Raw genomic sequence first — 13,965 nt, forward strand, 5'->3', positions numbered from 1 at the left:
GAAAGCTCTTCCATCCACTTAGACTATCTCCAACAGTCAAGTTATCCCCAAAGAGTTTGAGACTTTCCGTAAAGAGGAAATTCTACTAAATTGGAGCATAAATATGATTCTGCATTTATACTGCATTTGTGGATCCAAGTGTGTGAGTGTGCATGTGTGTGTGCACTTCACATTCAGATATAAAATTCACATAACACAAAATACAACCACTTCAGGTAAAGGGCGAGAGGAAGGAAAATGGAAACATGGGGATAAAGATAGAGCACCTCAACCTTTTCAAGTACTTGGCTTTCTAAACATTCTATACTTGAAATATACTTGTTTTGAAGTCACAACTTAAATACTACCAAAAAACAATAATGTTTTTAAGATTACTCAGTTTAGTCTATCAAGTATAATTGGAATTCTTAGCATTATTGAACATGTTTATGAGAATGCGTTAAGGAGGAAATGTAGAATTCTATTATATTTTTAAGCCAAAAAGATGAAGGGACAAGTTCCCTAGGAAAAGCAATATGAGATATTTAATCAATATACAACAGGATCTCATTTAGGGAGGCAAAGTTAGAGATAACGGGAGCTCAGATGCGCAATATCTATTTTTAATTTTAAGTAAACATAACAAAAAAACCCTCCCTAAACTGCCAAATGGCAGCAAAGCTTATTTGACTTGCTCTCTGCCCCTGGAGTGCTTCTACCTATGACAGGTTATACAGTAGTTACCTGTTCGCTTAACAGGAGAAATGTTTAAAGTCTGGCAGCCACTAACAGCACCTTTAAACATTATCTGTGAACTAAAACACCTTCTTAAAGAAACACACACTTCCATCCAGACAAAGGTCCAACAGACTTGAATGTTTTAAAATTACTTAGAATAATAAACATTATCCACTTATTAACATCTTGACTTAATATTATAATCCTTTAATTTGGGTTTGTCATTTTAATTATGAATACCTTAAGCGAAATCATCTATTTTAAAAGTTAAAACAGAGAGGGAAAGAAGGAAAAGGAAGTCAAACCCCAAATTCTGGCTAAGTGAACATTTCTGCTTCTTAAGGGGGAGCACCTCTGAACTGTTATCACTGTCCTGTTGGAGAAGCCAAATGACAGCTTACACGAAAACAGTGACATTTCACACACTGACTGACAATCACCAGCCCCACATAGCCTTTGCAATTAAAAGAAAGGGCTTCTGTAGACATATTTTTTAAATGTCAAATTCAACTCTGCATTACTCCTGGACTCTGTTCTGATTAGCTGGGGCAACAGTTGCTTGTGGCCAAGATCACCCAAACACACAGTGTGCTATGACTCACCCGTAAAGCATTTCGGGGGAAAATCATATACTGCCTGTACAAGTATTTTTGACTTAGACACTTGCCTTGTGATATTTATTTACAACCTCTTGATTGCTTGCATGTTTTTGCCATAATATGGTTTGAAAAGGGCAAGGTTTATTAAAGTTCACTTTGTGGTTGGGGGAGCATGTATCAGCGCACAGAGGTGCATAAAGTAGAAAGAATTAAAGCAAAATCTTCGACCTGCAATAGCTCCTTTGGGAAAGTAATGAATAATTTCCAATGCCCTAGAACTAATTAAGTCCATAAAGATTGGAGCCAGGCAAATAACTGGTGGACAAAATACTTGGAGATCCCTGAAGAAGTAGCCATCCAAGGATGGCAAGGATGCTCCTACGACTCTGACTGGTTTGGGATGTAGATTCTAAACCATGGCTTTTACTTCGCGCCAGCGTCTCTGCACGCTGAGTGGAAGAAGCCGGAGGGAAGGGAGGAGTGTGCCAACGCTCTCTATCCACCAGTCTGTCTCTCCAGCCCGCACTCCTCTTTCTGGAGCAAGGGAGAGAGTTTGAGAGAACGGATGGTCACAGAGTCCCTCACTTTCTTTCCCCCTCACACACTGAGCTGCACTAACGCCTAACTGGAAACCAGGTGACCCGCAGGAGGCAGGGAGAGGAGCAGAAGGGGCTCCCGAATTTAGAAACGGCGAGGCGAGCTAGAAACGGGTGGCCAAGGGCAGCCCAAGAAAGCCAGGATGGAAGTGGGAGGGAGAGCGCATCTGACGACGCCTCTGCCGGTTGTCCAGTTACCGAGACAGGGAGCAGACCCGCCTCCGACCTCCCGCGGAGCCTCGGCCAGGGTACCAATTCCCCAGGGGCGGTCAGCCAACTCCGTGCAGCCCAGCGTGATCACCACCTATCGTCCTGGCCCGGGGTCTCACTGCGTTCAGGCACTGCCCGGGTGCGAGAGCACTCACCCCCTTCCAGGTGTCCCTACCTGGCTCCCTAGTACCCAGCATGAGGTCGGGAACGACGGCGATCGCTCTCAACGAGACAGCGGCCCCGGCCCACGCGCGCCTAGGGTCGCTGGGCCACCCCTCCCCATCATTCCTCAGGCCATGAAGTGCCGGGGGATGGCGAGCTTGGTCCTTTGTTCCCTCACAAAGTGGAAAGGCAGTTTTTTACAAGCCCAAACCGAGAAAGAAACCAAGGTCGCGGTATCTCCGGCAGGGCGCACCCAGGATATCGGGTTATCCAAGGGCATGTGTATCGCAGTTGCAAAAAAATCAATAGTATTTTTAACTGCGGAGACTCGGGGAAAGGAGGCGGAACATGGCCACTCATTTCATCCTCGGGAGCTGAGCTCGGCGCTCCCAGCCCGCACTCCCCTGCACCCCCGAGTCCCGAGGTGGGGAACAGAAGGAGCGAGGGAAGGGGGGTGGGGGCCCGGCAGCGTCACCACCCACCTGCGGCCACCGCGGAGCAGCCCCAGAGCAGCAGCAGCCGCGCGCAGCTCCCCATGGCCGGGAGGAGCCGGGAGGAGCCGGGCCAGGCGGGTGCGGGAGGGAGCCGAGCCCTCTCGGCCGCGGGATGAAGCGCCAACCGCTCTCGGGAGGAACCGGGGCTCTCTATCTCTTCCTCCTGCTGGAGCACCCGGCTCGGTCAGTGGGCGCCAGCGGCGGGGAGCCGCGGGCCGGGGCTGCGCCGGGCGGTGGGGTGACCCTCGCGCACCGGCCTGGAGGGGCCCGGGCACCTCGGGGGCGGCGGGAGCCCCAGGACCATAGCCGGCCTGGCCGCGCTGCCCCGCGGAGCGGTCTTGCGGGCTCGGCCGCCGCTAGCCCGGGGCTCAGCACCCGCAGCAGCCGCTGAACTTTGCGAGACCTTTCACTTCCCGGCCGCCGCCGCCGCCGCCGCCGCCTCCTGGGCGTCCTCCTCCGCTTTTACCACCTCCTCCGGCTGCTGCGTCTCGGTCCCGTCCTTCTCCATGGGCAGTTCCATGGGATGCATTTTTATTGCACCGACACCGCGGCGCTCCGGTGCCAGCCCTCCGCCCCTTGCACCTCCACCCCTTCCTCCCGCCCGCCCCCCGCGCTCGCTTGACAGCCCGGGCGGTGCAGCCCGCGCGGCCGGGTCACCGCCGCCGCCTGGGAGGGATACCCTGCCCGACCGGCCGCCCTCGCTGCCCCGCCGCCAGCTGGTCCCCCCGCCTCACCCCCGCGCGCGCCCGTCACCTCGGCCCCCAGCTTCCCTCGGACCCCTCCCGGCGCTTGCCCTGCATCTCCCTGCGTGACCCCCCTAGTGCCCTCCAGCACCCACAGGCCTTCTCTAGGAAGCAGTCTCCCACCTTCTCCCGGAACATTCCAGAGAGCAGTTGACTCCCTCTTGATCAGGTCAGGGCATGCCAAGGGGCTTTAAAAACCGCGAAACAGGCTAGCGCCTACTTCCCACATCCCCCAGCAAAACAAGCCCTCCCCGTTCCCTTCGCCACCCCCGCCACCCCTTCTCCAGGATCCTCGCGACCCCAGGAAGGACCCCTCCGACCCAGCCCGGGGTCACCGGCGTCGGAGAGTGCACTAACTGCTCAGCGCGTTCGCTGCTGCTCTGCCGCCTTTGGGGGGCGGGGGAGGGCGTCTCGGCTAAACGAGCAAGGCTGACTTTATCCGAGGTGTATCCATTTTGACGTAAAAAGTGTTCCCTAATTCAAACTCAAGGTGCTAAAAGAAAAGGGTCATAGGATTAGCTAGTGGGCAGTTTAAGAACATCCTTGTCTAGAGGCAGAGACGTGACAAAGAGAACCTCTTTGGTCCTTCCAAGCCCTCTCCATGTAGAGTGTGTTGTGCTCTGTAACAACAATGTTGTGAAATAAGTTATGGGGAACAATTTAATAGCAACCACAAGTAGCTAATTGTGGATAGGATTGCTCAGAGCTGCTGTTTATGGAAGATTAAATAGCACTCGAGTCTGGGACTTTTACAAGTTCTATGAGAATATAATTCTATGTACACATCCCGGGAAACAGGCAAAAGTTAAGTAGAAAGCAATTTTTTATTGCAGTGTTCATTTTGAGGCTTTGAATATTTTCCAGAAAATTAACTACTTTACAGATACGGTGCGGTTGTGTGTGTTCCTGATGATGATAATTCAGAGCTTTGGGGCACATGCAGGTATTATTTATAATGACCCTGCTGGGGATGTGTAAGAAGTATTTATCTCTCAGGAGGAACTGGGGTGAGGTCAGCATCATCCATTTGGGAAACATTAAAATTACTCTTCTGGCCAACACTGGGAAGTGGCAAAAGGTATAGGACAGCAATTCACGTAACACTTTAGAAAATAAACCCTTTGAGTTTTCAAATATTGGCAATGTTGGGGCTTTCTTGCTATCTTATAGATATGCTACTGATGGAGTCACTGAAACACCTCTTCAAATTATTCTTTTTACCAAATCGATGATAGGAAATTATAACAGTTAAAGCCTTTTAGCACTAATATTAACAATAGCCAAAGCAAATTTTAAAAAAAGGAAGAAAGAAAATGCACATTTATTATTAACTTCTCAGGCTACTATATTGAGGCAGAACTACCCCATTTCTCATTACAAATTTCAAAAGCATTTGCTATTTGCATCAATCCTGCCTGGATAGTATACTTCCTTGATTGCTCTATAGCTGGTTCTTGTTTCTTTTAACAAGACAGTAACTTCCTTAATGGTAAAGCATCTTTTATACTTAGGCTATACAAAACATTCTTATATTCTTCAATATATATTTCAATATATATTCTTAACTGAGAACACCTGCTAGGAACATAGTAAATTTTCATTAAATGTTTTTGATAGAGTTACATTAAAACTATTTTTATATACTAAGAACAGGGATTAAGAAGAAAACCAGTGAAATCAGAATGATTCCCCATATTCTAAAGGAATCTGTACCTTCACACCAATATTTTATATGAAGTAGCTCAGGAGAGAAAAGTAATTAGTATTCTAATCAATTTCATTTGGTTAGATAGTCTAATTTAGTTATAAATTCTATTTTTATTTTGAAGAAGCTATTCAGGAAAAGTTTATCTACATAAGGAAAATCTTGCTCAGTGATAAGAATCTCACTGCCAATAATTAAGCGCTTTTGAAAATTTCAGTAACAGATTCAGAATTTTTAAAAATTTTATGAATTAGTAGGAAGCTCAGCAAACCTATGGAATTTCCATAAGAAGTTTCCAGAAGCCATATAATTGACAAATTAAATGTAAAATACTTTTGAGAACTTGGAAGAAAGCTAAAACGGCCTTTAAGAACGAAAAGAGATGGCAAAGAGTCCGTGCACCAAAGACCTTATTCATGGAGAGCTCTTCATGTCTTCACTTAGATTATTCATGCAATCTTAATAAATTTGGTTATGCACTTTCAGACCACACCATATTACAACTAACAAATTGGAATAGAGCAGGATGCCATTAGAACAATGAATGAGGTGAGGCACCCTGGCAATAAGGTGGAGAGGAAAACTACAAAAAGTATCCATAAGGACAAAAACCCCCAGGATTCTGAGGCCTTTTAGTACAGAGGCAAAGCACCGAAAGACTATAAAGATGTCACTTGATTATAACTTAGTACAATAAGTGGGTCCCTAGTGGATCATAGGCGATTTGGCATCAGAAGGAAACTTAGGCATCCTTGAGCCCAACTTCTCACCCCATCAGGAACCTTCTCCACAAAATCTCTGTCCAATGGTCATCTAGTTTCTGTTCTAGAAATTTCAGTAAGCAGAAGCCTCAAAAGCAGTCCTTTTTATTTTTGGTACTATTTTATTTCACTGTGACATCTCTCTGTAAAATTCTACCTATATTATAGTTTAGTCATATGCAATTGTACAGACAAGGTCAATTTCTTTTCTGATAGGTATTGGAAGATTTGAAGTCAAGTTCTATTGCTCCTCTTCACTACACTCCTCTCCAGGTGTTTGTTTAATTGCCCATAGAACATGATTTTCAAGCTTTTACCATCTTGATCACCCCTTTTCAGATATACCACAGTTTGTCAATGCTACTCTTAAACTGTGCATCTGGAACTCACTCCAGGTTTGTCTGGATCAGTGTGGAACAACTAGTAGTTCCCTTAACTTACGTCTAGGGCTTATGTTTCTGCAGCCGGAAAATGCATTAGCAGCTTTGTGATGTCGGCGGAGACTGTGCTTGAAGCAAACTAAAATCCCCTTTTCGTATATTGATGTCTTTAAAGAGCCATTAATAAAAGGTAAAATATGTTTTATTTAACCAGAAGGAAAGAATTCAATTAAAATACATCGCAGGTAGTAAGCATTCAATAAATATTAATTTAAAGAAAAAAATCAACAAGTTCAAATTGCTAAATCCGAAAAAATGGTTAAAAATTTTAAAAGAAAAATTTTAAAAGAAACCCTTAATGGGATAAGTATCTATTTTCTAAAAAAATAATCACTTCTGTGGAAAATTTGACTCTTCACTAAGACTGTACACATGTAATATTACTACACATTTCCAAGGAAAGGAAGGAGTTTGAAATAGTAGTATTTTTAGTATACCTCACATCTTTCCTCCATGAAACTACAAACGTTGTCTCATCTATCTTCGAAGCATCAGTATGTGGGAGGGAACAGGAATAGCTGTGCGTATTTGCAGAGAGAGAAAGTGATGTGAAAGATGTGTGTGCCAAACTTAGATCATCCAATAAATATACACTGGAGATAGGACTTGGGTTTCTCGATTCTTTTTTTAAAATCATTGCTTATCCATCAATTTTCCATGAATATGATTTTATCTCTCTTTGAACTAGAAGACTATTGGGAGAAAATGAAATGGAGAATTGTTTCCATTGAAGTAAACCTATATTTTGTTTTCTACCTGGTCTGTGCCCTTCAAGTGCCCTTTAAAAACATCATCTTGGGAATTTCCTTAAGCTTTAATCTAAGCCTCCTGCCACTGGCGCTGTTTCTTATTTCGTGTGCTTCCTGGCTACAGCTGCTCATTCCTAGGAAGGGAGTGAAAGCCTTTGAAAATACATGTGCTCTTTCAGGAAGGTAAGCAGTACTTTTCTTAAAAAAAAAAAAATACACACATGCTCTCTCATGTTTAAATTAATTATATGGAGCCTAAAAAGTTCAAACAAACAAGAACACTTCTGTTGTTATTACAGAGATAGCTACTCTGGACAGCACTGTATTGACACAAATTTTTTTTTTTTTTTTTAGGAAGCTATTTTTTTTTTTAAGATTTTATTTTTTCCTTTTTCTCCCCAAAGCCCCCCAATACATAGTTGTATATTCTTCGTTGTGGGTCCTTCTAGTTGTAGCATGTGGGACACTGCCTCAGCATGGTTTGATGAGCAGTGCCATGTCCGTGCCCAGGATTCGAACCAACGAAACACTGGGCCGCCTGCAGCAGAGTCCACAGACTTAACCACTCGGCCACGGGGCCAGCCCCTATTGACACAAATTTTAAATACTTTCTCCTCTAAATAGCTCTTAGCTATAACTTCCCATACATATTGCTACTTCTGACATTGAGGAAAAGATGCTCGGAGACAAATGACTACTTTTTTAAATGTAGGGAAATAGATAAAGAAAATATTACCAAAGGCCCCATGAGGATGAAAGACTTGTAAATAATATAGGTGATTCCTTTTATTTATTTCTATCTTTTACATAGAAATATAGTGGTTGGGAGCATGGACTGTAAGGTCTGACTCCCCAGGGTCGAATCCTGGCTCTGCCACCTACTAGCTGTGTGACTGTGAGCAAGTTATTTAACCTCTTGGTGCAACCATTTCCTCATCTACGATATGGGAATAGTAATAGTACCTAGCTAATAAAATTATTACGAACATTAAATGAATTAATATTTATGAAGTGGTAGAAAAGAGCAAGTCACACAGGGAGCACTTTAAGTTTTGTTAAATACATAAAATAGTAAAATACAAATCTGTCATGTACTTACAATCTCTTTTGACCTGCCCTGGAATTCCATCTTCAAGTTACATACAGATGTTTAATAGGCTGAAGTTAGATTGTTGCCCTGGCTTCATTTTCAGTGCTGCTTTACACCAATGAAAGGCGCTACACAGGAGATGAAAGTCTAAAGCAACAGATCTTCCCTAGGCAGAGGGAGAGGGGAATTAGCACTGATGGAGCAGCGGTAACTTACCAGGCACCATGGTGACTACTTTAGAATTCTCACAATTCTCTAAGGTTAGGTTGTCAACCCCTTCCTTGATGAGGAAACTGAAGCTCAGAGAAGTTAAACACCTGAACCAAGGTCGCAGAAGCTAAGTAAACGGACGAGTCAGGATTTGAACTCCGGTGGATCTGACTTTAAGCAGAGTATTCTTTCCATTTCTTCTTTCAAGAGAGGTGGCATAGTAAGGCAGTTAAAGGAAGGGTTCAAAACTAGACAGCCAATTTCCTCATTGGTGAAAACACTCCTGGAATGTTTTCTACCTTAACGATCACAGTTTAACCCGTGGACCCCAGAGGATTAACCACCACCACCTTGCTTACTCCCAGATCTCACTTGTGAGCTTCAGGGCTGTATATCCAACCGTCAATGTCCAAATGTCTACATAGACACCTCAAGTTCAACATGTTCGAAACTAAACTCATCATCTACTGGACCAACACAGAATGAGTAGCGGTTTCAAAACTTCTGCAGAACAGTCATGTTCAGTGAGACACACTAAGTGTTCTGAGGCAAAAGAGTTCTGTGGTCAAATAATCTTAACATTAGGTTAAACAAAGCTAAATAAGACTTCTCAGAATTTTTAATATGTTAAATTTATTTCAAATCTCCAAGAAATGTATATAATACTATATTGGGATTGCATTCAGTTGCTTGAACCCAACTCAGTAGCTTAACCAGATTGAGATTTTCTTCACATGACACGAGGTCAGGAGGTGTACGGTCCAGTAGAAGTGTAGTTGCTCAAAGAAGTCATCAGGACTTGTGTGGTCTTCTACCTTATGGTCAAAAGATGGCTGCTCCACATCCAGGACTTGTGTCTCCGTTCTAGGCAAGAGTAATGGAAAAAGAGAGAAGGAAAAAAGAGACATGCCAGCTAAATCTTAAAAAGCTTTCCCAGCAGCCTCACCCACATGCTTATATCTAATAGTCCAGAACTGGGTTATGTGGCCTCTCCAGACCCTGAGGCAGTCTGGGGAAGTGACTATTTAGATTGGGCACACTGCCACCCTTAACAAAATCAGGCTCCTGTTAGAAAGGAAAGGAGGTTGAATATCGAATAGACAACTAGTTGTATATATTATCAACAGTTAGCAATTTCACCAGTGTACTTGGCCCAAGCACCTAGTAACATATTCCATGGCTCCCCATCGTTGACAGATGGAATTCATGCTGCTTGGCTTGGTACCCAAACCTTCTGTGATGTACCAATTCCTGCCACAGGCTCTCTAGCTTCATTCACAAGTGAACTACCTGCAGTCTCTGTTTTTCCACTTTCTTCCCTCCTTCAGGAATGTTTGCATGAATGCAAGTATTGTTGCAAGCAGAGAAGAAGGAATCTTCTTTAAAAGTGATTAATTCTTGTTAGAATACATGATATTCCTATTTTGAACAGAACTCTTATATTTGAAAATGAAAACATAGAATCATATTAATATTTTTTAAACAATATTAAATTTTATATTAAAATGAATCCTGAAGCAGCAGGGGATTTCTTGGGCTACTAATGACCCTATAGGAAGTTTGCTCTGTAGAACTATCATATTCTCTGGCCTCCCACCACCCAGTAGGAGAAAAGAAGGAGGTACAGATTACTATCCCTTACTCTGAAAAAAAAAATCAAAACTTGCAGACCTGAGGTAATAAATAGCTAAAGCCAGTAGCTTAGAATTCTTTTCTCAGTCTCACTGGTGTGGTCCTGGGTATAGTACTTTTAAATACACGAAGAGAGTCAAATACGTATGGTTTCCTAGTGTATACTTTTTTTTTTTTAGTATACAAAAAGACATTCGATTGCCCTTTTAGGGACTCAAAATATCCTGCAATCAGGAAATAAATATCTTGAATATGCATATCATCCAAAGGGATAAGTAACTAGAGTTCTATATAGAAATAAAAATTCCCCTGTTCAAATCCAGATGAACTGTCCTAATGTGCTTACTCTTGATGGGAACTTTTCCCCTATTGTGAACAATAACAATAGCTAGCATTTACTGGGGACTTGCTATGTGCGCAGGCCCTGTGCTAAACACTCTACATACATTCTCACCTTCAATCCTCACAGTCACCTAGGGAGAGATCCTCAATAATCATCACCACTTTACAAACGGGAACTGACACTCACAAGGCAGAGCTGAAACCATAACACAAGTCACAGGTCTCCAAAGCCCATGAGCAAAACTACCACATCCGTCTTGAGTCTGCGGGAAATATAGAAAAGCAGCAAGATGGGCAAACCCATCATTCCAAGACGCCAGTTTTCATTTTGGTATATTTCTTTCTGATCTTATTTCTATTCACACAATTTTTGTTCCACACTTTTTTTTCACTTATGATTATTAAGTTATTAGAAATACTTCCAAAATATCAATTTTCATGGCCTTTGACTGTTCCAGTGAATGCATATGCCTTGTTCTACATCATGCGACATTTATTTGGACATGAGCTATCCTCAGGTTTTTGCTGTTATAAGTAATACTTTAATATTTCTCTGAATTAAATATTTTCTTAATCTGAGATTATTTCTTTATAATCATTAAAATGGAGATACCAAGTCAAAGGAAAGGTACATTTAAGGCCACATTGCCACATTTAAGGCCACGCCGCCAAATTTCTTTTCCAAAAGGGTTGCATGAATTTGTAAAACCACCACTAACACAAGGTGCCTGTTTCACCACACCCATACCAACACTGGATATTACACTTCAGAAATATAAATTTCCTAATTCAGTATGTGAAAAGTGATATTTTTTATTTGCATTTCTTTGATTGGATTGTATGTAAAATTAAACATTTTTTTCTACGCTTGCTAATCAATTTTATTTCACCCTTCTTACTGGTTTCTTAAGGTGGAAACTTAGGTTTTGATTTTAGACCTTTCTTCTTTCCTAACATACGTGTTTAAGGCTATAAATTTCCCTCTAAGCAAATTTATTTTTCTGTGTCCCACAAATTTTGGTAAGTTGTACTTTTATTTTTTCTTTAATATTTTAAGATTTCTCCTGAGATTTCTTCTTTGGCTCATGGGTTGTCTAAAGGTATGTTGTTTAATTTCCAGATATTTGGGGATTTTCTAGCTATCTTTCTGTTGTTTACTTCTAGTTTAATTCCACTGTGGTCTGAGAATGCACTTTGTATGATTTCTATTCTTTTAAATTTGTTAAGGTGCATTTTATGGTCTATATTGGTGTATGTTTCATGTGAGTTTCAGAATAACGTGTATTCTGCTATTGTCAGATGGAGTATTCTATAAATGTTGACTCAGTCATATTGATTGATCTGTTCAGGTCACCCAAATCCTTACGGTTTTCACCCTTTTCAAATTATACTCACTTTTAGCAACTAGTGAACGAGACAACAGAAGAGAAAAGTAAATTAAAAACTACATTGAACTTAAAGTTTATATTGTAGGAAACAGATTTCCATGCATGCTTTCCATGAAGTCTTTAGTTTTTGTCTATTACCTTTTGCTAACAATGAAGAGGATGTATAAGAGGAAAAGCTGGGTGAGGGGGTGAACCAGAAGCGCAGAAGAAAATGTTGAAAGGAAACGCCGGTCACATCACTAGTCTGAGATTTTTCCATATTCTAAATGATACTTTCATACCTATTTAAGAAAAACAAAAAACTTACTGACCAAGGATTTTATCTTTAGCTCTCTTCTTGAGAATTCATAATTTTTAGTGAAGAAGTAATAATATAACTTTTAAAGAGATCATCTATAGTCTTGTTGTTTTGAACTGACCCTGCTTTCACTTGAAAATACCACAAACTCATGGTTATAGAGTTGGAAAGGTAACTGTAGTACAGAAAGTTTGGCTGATTACATAGTGTTATAGTTTTAAGAGCTGCTTCAAAAGCAATCAGACTATTTGAAAAAATTTCATGACAAACGTGTTCTTCCTTTAAAAATGTAAGCACTGAGCCAATCTTAGAGGCAAACATTGACTGCACACTTATATCAAGTCAGTTGTTGTAAGTATTTTAGTTATAACGATGCAAAAACGTGGAGCATAGGTTTACTTTTTAACTCCAGTCCTGTTCAAAGATCACTTATTGGCCTCTGAAGGAACAGGTGGCATGTCTGTTACAGTTTAACGAGTGGCCTTTGGGTGAGGTATAGTCATTCAGATCCCTCTGGATGCTTTGGATGCTCTCATGTGTGGCAGGTGCACTTGCTAAAACATTCTCCTCTCTAGAACTGGAAACCTAGAGTCTATATCTGAGGCACTGGGCAAGTGTTCCAGACTTCCCTTCTGAGTCATAAATGAAAAATGCCATCTTGCAACTGAGACAGCAATTCCTTTGCCAAGAAATCACATTCTTAATTTCCTAATGTTGACAAAAATATTCCAGTTCTTGGTAAATAAGATAGCTTTTCTGTTTGCATTATATATCTGAGAATTCATCCTTTGGATAACAGAATTTTCAGGGAATTTTTTTCTATCAGAATTTTTTCTATCTATTAAATTTTTCTAAATTTCTATCAGAATTTTTACTAGGCTTCCCAAAAAATTCCAGATTCACCTCAGATACTAGCAATTCAATTCTATTCCACTACTCTCACCTGTTGAGTTGTGTTGAATTTGAATTGTATTACATTTATAGTTAATTTTAGGAGTATTTATATCTTTAGGGAATTGAGTTTACATTTTTATGAACACAGTATAACTCTCTATGTATTTAGGTCCTCTTTAAGACATTTCAATAAAGTTTCATAATTTTCTTCATAAAAACCTTGCTGATATTTTATTAGATTTATCCCTACACACTATTTTTTGTTGTATTTATAAATTGTCTTTTTTAAAATAGTATTTTTTAAGTCTTTGTTGTTGGTATGTGAGAATGTAATTGATTTTTTTGTATATTGATCTTATATCTAGCAACCTTCCTAAATTCTTAGTTCTAATAATTTATAGTCTTTTGGATTTTTCTGTATAAATAATCATACCATAAGCATATAAGTAGGGTTTCTTCTTTCCCAATACTTATAACTTTTTTCTGTTTTTCTTTTATGATTACGCTAGCTAGAACATTTAGTACATTTTGAATAGTCACAATATTGAAGGACTTGTGATTTCCCTTATTATCTTGAGGGTAAGCTATGTTTTTAAAAGATTTTTTTTCTTTTACTCAGCACTAGATGTTTGGTACTGAGAGAATTCAAGCTATCTAACCTGCACTGTTGCTAGACTCATATCCTATCTTTAATCATTTCCCATATCTTTACCTCTTCTACTAGTTGAATTGCTCTTTATACACTTTCTAAGTCCATGGTTTTTTTAAGTTCACTTTTCTTGTTTCTAATGGAGTATTTTTGTGAAATTGACTATTGATTGTGAAATCAATTCTCTACCAAGAACTTGTCTTTATCTGATCATTCGAATTATTTCTTAATACTCATGGATTCCAGGGGGAAAAAACTGAATTAAAAAATAAAATTATTTTTATGG

The 13,965-nt window shown here is 40.8% G+C and overlaps 1 protein-coding gene and 1 long non-coding RNA gene across 9 annotated transcripts in view; both read right to left on the reverse strand.

The window, feature by feature from the left end:
• NTN4 (netrin 4) overlaps nucleotides 1–3,903 on the reverse strand; it is a 111,392-nt gene extending 107,489 nt beyond the window's left edge. For 2 of the 4 annotated variants that reach the window (XM_070507092.1, XM_014850714.3), the window contains exon 1: nucleotides 2,767–2,901. In XM_070507092.1, coding sequence (XP_070363193.1) covers nucleotides 2,767–2,821 — 55 coding nt within the window. In that variant the 5' untranslated portion in view covers nucleotides 2,822–2,901. Of the gene's footprint in view, nucleotides 1–2,766; nucleotides 2,902–3,644 lie in introns of those variants that run through there. The other 2 variants (XM_070507095.1, XM_070507094.1) reach the window with 2 other exon arrangements.
• A 3,667-nt stretch (nucleotides 3,904–7,570) lies between these two features.
• LOC106837256 (uncharacterized) overlaps nucleotides 7,571–13,965 on the reverse strand; it is a 42,247-nt gene continuing 35,852 nt past the window's right edge. For 2 of the 5 annotated variants that reach the window (XR_011502646.1, XR_011502645.1), the window contains exon 6: nucleotides 9,090–9,340. This is a non-coding gene — a long non-coding RNA (uncharacterized lncRNA). Of the gene's footprint in view, nucleotides 9,341–13,965 lie in introns of all 5 variants that reach the window. The other 3 variants (XR_011502647.1, XR_011502644.1, XR_011502643.1) reach the window with 2 other exon arrangements.

The sequence above is a fragment of the Equus asinus genome, chromosome 4 (genome assembly GCF_041296235.1).
Source record: "Equus asinus isolate D_3611 breed Donkey chromosome 4, EquAss-T2T_v2, whole genome shotgun sequence".
NCBI lineage: Eukaryota > Metazoa > Chordata > Mammalia > Perissodactyla > Equidae > Equus > Equus asinus.